Source organism: Kogia breviceps, chromosome 4 (genome assembly GCF_026419965.1).
Source record: "Kogia breviceps isolate mKogBre1 chromosome 4, mKogBre1 haplotype 1, whole genome shotgun sequence".
In the NCBI taxonomy this organism is placed as follows: domain Eukaryota; kingdom Metazoa; phylum Chordata; class Mammalia; order Artiodactyla; family Physeteridae; genus Kogia; species Kogia breviceps.
The window spans coordinates 170,097,111-170,103,780 of record NC_081313.1 but is presented as its reverse complement, the minus strand read 5'-3'; the positions used below and the strand labels follow the sequence as shown (position 1 = coordinate 170,103,780).

Here is a 6,670-nt window from a genome sequence, read left to right as displayed (position 1 = left end):
CCACCCTCACTGGGCATCTCAGAGGCTATACCTTACATCCCCCTCCTTGCACTGTGGGCAGCCAAGGACCAGCTCCACACATCAATGGTTCATCCACCCTTGAGCTGCCCGAGGACCCACCCACCCCCCATCCAACCCCAGGGTCCTCCCTCCTAGCAAATGCTCCATTGTCATAAGACTTTCTTCCTCTGTCCCTTGAAATGGAGACAAGACAGACATTATAATTCTGGAGGGGGGACAGCAGAAGGTGGGAGCTGAGAGTATGAACTCTGGAGCTCAATGTCCTGGGTCCAAATCCCATCTCACACAGCTACCCTTGCAGGCTCAGTGGTTCTTACCCAGAGCTATGGCCTTATGTGCTGACCTCACACATAGAGGGGCTCCCTTCCTGGGGCAGCCGGACGTGCCAGGACACACCCTCTGTCCCCCCCGGCCATCCTGCGCACCTGCCGGAACCCACAGGCAGATAGGCCGTCCCTCTCCCGGGACCACCGAGGTCAGCACGGGGCTACGGGAGGACCCGGAGGCTGCAGGGAGGTGGGGAGAACGCTAACCCATGTGACCCCCGCCCCCCATCCCCAGACCCCTGAAGCCTTGCAGGTGGGAGAAAAGGCAACAGGAGCTGTGAGTAAAGGCTGAGTGTGTTTTGCTCACGCCTGGTGGGACTGTGTGTTCCCCGGTGAGGGGCCTGAAACCCACAGGGTTCTGGGCCACGTGGGGACAAACGGTGAGCGACTGAGCTCCCATCAGGCACCAGACACTCTGCAGGTTTATTTCTTAAATTCAGCTAGGAAACAAAATCTCAGTGCTTAGAAAGGCCCATGCAAAACAGCATGGGGTCCCCTGCTACTGGCCTTGCTGTTCTAGGGGCGGGACGGTGCTGCCAGAGGGAGGGACAGAGGGGCAGTTTGGGTGGCGGGCCCCAACGACGGGTGTCCGGGCTGAGCCATCGACGAAGCTGGTGGGGATGTCCGAGCCATCCTGGAAGGGTTGTCTCGGGATGTCACCCACCTAGGGTCCGAGCTGTCACTAGCAAGGCTAGTGGGACATTCAATAGGCTGGAACGCCTGAGGCCCAAGAGGCCATCTCAGATGCCACCCCTGGCCTGGAGGCATCCCCCAACGCACTGCTGCCACTGTCATGTGTCCCTCCAGCAGCCACACCAGGTAGGATCCCCAAGAGGCCTCTGCCAGGGTGAGCATCTGAGCAGTGGCTGAGCAGCCACCCAGAGCCATCTTCAGGGCCCCTCCAGCAGAAGCTCCGTGGAGACGCCTAACAGGGACATCTGGGCAGGGGAAACATCCAAGTGGTCACAGTCAGTTCCAGAAGTTTCTGGGGTATCAGGATGGGCCGGCAAGGCAAGGGAGACCCACCAGGGACAGGAAGTGCAAAAGGCAATTGGCCCGGCCGGGGAGAGGTTTCCCGCTGACCTGCATCCCTGGCCGAGGCCCCACTACCCCCGGGCTGGCCAGGCAGACACCCCCGGCTCCTCAGTTCAGCAAGGAGAGTGGAGGGCCTGCCTGGAGCTCATGCAGGGCTACAACGTCCGGGAATCCAGCAGCCTAGGGAGGTCTGGGCTGGGTGGGCCTTGTTAAGGCACAGCTGAGAGGGAGGTGGAGGGGCCCCATTCGGGTTTACCACCCAGTGGGGAGGACCCGCGGAGGCCCCCAGGGCAGCTGGGCCTCCGCACAGACCCCAGCTCCCAGGAAATGTCTGTTCTACTCTAGGCAGGAAGAGGGCAGGGGAGGAGAGATGGAGGAGAGAGGTGAGGGCAGTCAGGGACAGCAGGGAGGCTGAGAAGCAGGGAGCACAGACAGACACACACACAGACACAGGAGTGGAGGACAGGCAGGGGGCAACCAGAGGGGGAGAGGAGGAGGGTGAAGGCGGGAAATACAGGCTCCTCCCGCGATCCAGTTTCTCTGCCCCCAGGACAGGGCAGGGCTGTCTGGCTCAAGCCCCCTTCGCTTGCTGGGCCTGGTGCAAAGTCTCTGGCGGGCCGAGGAAGAGCGTCAGAGAGAGAAGGCGCCCGAACAGATGCGGGTGTAGACACCCTGATCCAGAGGCAGGTAGTGGCCCTGCTTCAGGTCCAGGAAGAAGAGCCGGTCTGAGGTCTGGCGTGGGTCGAAGCCTTCGTGCTGCAGCCTTGTCTTCTGAATCTTGAAGGTGCCTGTGGGGATGGGGGTGGAAGTGGGGGTGCGGTGGGGACTCGGCAGGGGGATTCCAGGAATCCCCCCCTCAACTCGCCATCCTGTCCTGCACCTCCAGGCCTCTGAAGAGGCCTCTGCTAGGAACATTCTTCCCCGTTTTGCCTGCCTGACTCCCCCCTGGCCTTTGGATCTCAGCTTCATGCCCTCTCCTCCAGGGAGGCCTCCCTGACCACCCTCATCATGGCCTGAAACTCTGTGTACCCCCTGCCTGGTCACATGCCGACCCCCCCACAAGACCAAGAAGGTGACAGGTCTGGGTCTGTCACACAGGTCAGGGGTCAGCAACTTATAGGCCCATGGCCCACCCCACGGGCCAGATTCGGCCCACCATACGAGGAAGCCATGCCCATTCACGTACACACTGTTTACTATTGCTTTTGCCCTAGCTGCAGAGCTGTATTATTGCTGCAGAGGCTGTGGCCCGCCACTGAAAATATTTACTATCTGGGACTTTAAGGAAAAGTTTGCACTCCCTGCGGTAGACTATTAAAAAAGGGTTTTGTGAAAGACAGGGTTAGGGTTGGTAGGAAAAAATGGAGGGAGAATCCCTGTGTGCTCTAGAGATGGGAAGGTTTTTTTTCTTTTCAAATGAAACTTCAAAAGCACAAACCACAAAATTGAAAAAGCAGAGGTGGTAGTGGTGGTGGTGTTTAGGTTTGTATCAAAATTAGAGGCTTCTTTTCAATAAGGGGCACCATGGACAGAGTTAACAGATTCCAAAACAGAAGAGATTTAGAAGGTCTGAAACCGCTAAGGAATTAACATCTAGACTATTAAGGGAAATTCCCGTATTATCACAAAGAAAGATGAGGCAATACAAAGACGGGTCAAAGATACGAAGAAGGGTGATTTACAGCAGAGGAAACCTCAGAGGTGTGAGATGATTTGCTCAAATTTCCTAGTCATCAGAAAAAATGCTGAATACGAAGAAATGCACCAAATACTGCAGGATTCCCAGTGGGAGTGGGAGTGGGAAATGGAAAGAAATAAGTATGTAAATAAAACAAGAAAAGGGCTTGGCCCACAGTGCCAGCTGGCCATGAACCATGACGTCGGACCTGGCACAGGGACTGAACTAGGACAAATAAGTAAATGACTGAGGAACTGACAGACAGATGAATACACGAAGAGAGGGGGCCGCACCTGTGGTGTCCACCTGGGGCAGGAGGCGCAGGAAGATGGGCCGTGCGTAGGGCGCCAGCACCTTCTGCAGCTCCTGGTACAGGGCATTGGGGCTCAGCTGGCCGTGGGGGTCCGCAATGGCCGCCATGCCTGCTTTGCCCTCCACCCCTGGAGACAGAGGTTTGGCTGAGACCACCACCCTTTGCCCCTCCATGGGACCAGATCCACCCTCCAACGGTGGCCCCTGCCTTCTGATCTCCAGTCCCTTCCACCTGGAATAATGCTCCCCAAAGCAGCAAACATTTTATGGAGCTCCTGCTGCACTCCCTGCAGCCCTGAGCCACAGCTGATCTCATGAGCCCATTTCCTGGATGAGAAAACTGAGGCTCAACATCAGGCATGAGGAGAGATTCCAGATCCAGGCCGCCACCCTGTCGGGTGCAGTTGTCCAGGTTGTGCACCGCTTTAGGTCTTGCCTACAAGGGTACCTGCACCTCCAAGCTCCTCCTGTCTGGGCTCCTCTGGGGCTGCTCCCAGGACCCTAGGACCACCCCCAGAGCCCCCAGCTTGCCTGGCACGGCCACCCCGTACACGGCCACATCTGTCTGGCCCAGCAGGCGACTCAGCACACCCTCCACCTCAGTGGTGGAGACGTTCTCCCCACGCCAGCGGAAGGTGTCCCCACTGCGGTCCCGGAAGTACATATAGCCCAGCTCATCCATCACCAGCACGTCACCTGACAGAGAGGAGAGGGGGAGGTAAGACGGCAACCTGCCATCCCTAGAGCCAGCCCCCAGGGTCTGCACACCTGAGAGGTAGGCGCTGTCACCCTTGCGGAAGACGCTGTGGGTGATCTTCCTGCTTGTGGCACTCTCGCTGATGTAGCCATCGAAGCGACGCAGCGGGTCCTGCTGGTTGATCTGGCCCACGAGGAGGCCGGGCTCCCCTGGGGAGGAGGCAGCGCTCAGGCTGTGCTGGGCTGGCAGGAGGTGGGGGGCTCCAGCTCCCCGGGGGACTGGGCGGGACCCTGCTCACCGGCCTTGCATGGGATACAGAGGCCCTGGGCATCCCGCAGTGGCTCCATGGTGTCCTCATTGACCTTCACCAGTCGGATGGGGTACACATTGGGCAGGATGCGGCTATTGAAGCCACAGGAGCCGACCTGGGAAGCGGCCAGCCGAGTCAACGAGGAGCCCCAGGGTGACACGGTGTCCTCCCCCCCCAACACACACACACACCTTGCCTCTCCTGCCCCCGGGGCCTGGAATTACCACTCCTAGTGCCACCCAACTCTGTGACCTTGGATGATCTGAAAGAGGGGGGTATTAAGTGCAGCATCCTGGCAGGAATCGTGCCCCCTTCTCCCACCTTCCCAGCCTCCTTTGCGGTCATGTGAGGAGACCTGCCAGCCGGCCGCCACTTCCTGGTCCTTAACTTTCCAGGCTGGCAGGAAGTAGATGGCTAAAGTGATCCTGAAGCCATGTAGGGACACTGGCAGAGCTCCTGCCCGCTGCCCACTGCACGTCACCCTGCCTGGCTCAGTTCTATGAGCAGAAAGGCCCGTCTAATGGGGTTCTGTCGCTCCACACGGTCGGGTGTATTTGTTAGAGCAGCAACCTCTGCTGATACGGCCAGAGTGTGCTCTGGGGCTGTCCATTCAACAGATGTGCAAGGTGGGGACTGTGCCTTGTCCTCAGCTGCTGGGGACCCAGCAGCGAGAGACAGAAAGAACCCCTACCCCCTAGGGCGATGTATTATTCTTCTCATTCTCTGTTCCTGACTTTGGATGGGAAGGGCTTGATAAGGGAGAAGGAGGGTCCTGAGGGGGCAGAGTGGAGATAATAATTGTTAATCATAAAAGCATCTGTTTGCAGAGTGCCTACTGCACAGGGAAGGGGCGCCGTGCTGAGCTCATGATGTTGGGTGATTAGAACAAACCTAATAAGTTGTTAACCCCATTTACAGATAAGGAAACGAAGACCCAAGGAGTCGGAGTGACTTGCCCAGTAGGAGATCAGCACCCCATTTCTGGCCCTGGATCCCCCAGAGCCCTGCTCTCCCCTGCCACCCCCACTGCTACAAATTGAGGCTCAGAAAGGCTGAGGCGCTTGCCCAGGGCAACACAGTCACGCTGTGAATTTGAACTCAGGGGCGACAGTCACATGACTGGGCAAGCCAGAAGAAAGCAGCCGAGTGCCCTGGCCGAGCTGCCCACCACAATCCAGGCCGTTCTTTGGGGACATGGGGCCGGCGAGGCATAGGGAGCAGCGATCCCTGAACCCCGAGACCTGGCCGGGCCGCCTCGCCCGCGCCCACCTTCCCGTCCATGTTGGCGATGCTGCAGTTGCATTCGGTGGCTCCGTAGAACTCGCCGACCTGGCGCACGCCGAAGCGCTCCGTGAACTCCTCCCAGATGGCGGGCCGCAGCCCGTTGCCCACCGCCAGGCGCACGCGGTGCCGCCCTTCTGCCTCGCTCACCGGCTGTTTCAGCAGGTAGCGGCAGATCTCCCCGATGTACTGGACCACCTAGGTGGGTGGGAAGTGAGCAGTGGGCGCCTGCGCTGGAGCAGAGAGGAGCCGGCTGGGGGCGGAGGCTGCCGCGGGCCAGAGACGCCCAGACCCAGCGACCTCCCCCACTCCAACCTGGGCGCTGGCAACAAAACGGCCTTAGAGATGATAATAGCAAGGAAATAGACCAGGCCCATCCATTCCCTCAATCCCCAACGCGCCTTCCATCTGAGTGGACGCATCGAGTCCCCCGTGCCCCTCCAGCGGTCCCTCTATCCCCTCCGCTGCTTTCTGGGGACACCACGTGTGGTGCACGCAGGCAGGAAGGTGAGCCGTGGCGTTGACACTCCACAGGGCAACCCTCAGCCCAGAGGCGATGTGCTCCGCACTGTCCCCCAGAGCCCCAACCATCTGAGCTCAGGGTGCCCACAGTCCTGATCCTGGGGTGGGACCACTCTCAGGTGCCTGCTCTTCACTGCCTCCCTGAAGTCACAGCAGGGACCCGGCCCCAGTTGCCCATGGAGTCACCTACTCACTGCCCACCCCCCCACACCGCCCCCAGGGCTCCTTCTCTCCCTGTCTTGTGGCTCCACAAGACAGGGGTCAAGTCTCAGATACCCCAGGTGCCCTTGAGTCCTCATCTCCAGGACGGCTTCTTAATGATACCCTCCCCATTTTACAGATGGAGAAACTGAGGTTCACAGACAGTAAGTAACCACCAAGGCTGATAATGTGGTAAAATTTGGTATGTATCTAGGCATCCTGGCTCCAGTCTCAATGAAGCAGTTACATGTTCAGAATTAACCACCATGGCAATCAGTACAGCTTCA

General features: G+C 58.9%; 1 protein-coding gene across 18 annotated transcripts in view; it reads right to left on the bottom strand.

The window, feature by feature from the left end:
• Nucleotides 1-746: 746 nt before the first annotated feature.
• SLC27A1 (solute carrier family 27 member 1) overlaps nucleotides 747-6,670 on the bottom strand; it is a 31,532-nt gene continuing 25,608 nt past the window's right edge. For 8 of the 18 annotated variants that reach the window (XM_067032433.1, XM_067032429.1, XM_067032431.1 and 5 more), the window contains exons 8-12: nucleotides 5,649-5,858; nucleotides 4,368-4,494; nucleotides 3,904-4,278; nucleotides 3,354-3,500; nucleotides 747-2,170 (exon numbers count right to left, since the gene is read on the bottom strand). In XM_067032433.1, the coding sequence (XP_066888534.1) occupies nucleotides 2,013-2,170; nucleotides 3,354-3,500; nucleotides 3,904-4,278; nucleotides 4,368-4,494; nucleotides 5,649-5,858 (1,017 nt within the window). In that variant the 3' untranslated portion in view covers nucleotides 747-2,012. The remainder of the gene's footprint in view (nucleotides 2,171-3,353; nucleotides 3,501-3,903; nucleotides 4,279-4,367; nucleotides 4,495-5,648; nucleotides 5,859-6,670) is intronic. The other 10 variants (XM_067032436.1, XM_067032435.1, XM_067032438.1 and 7 more) reach the window with 2 other exon arrangements.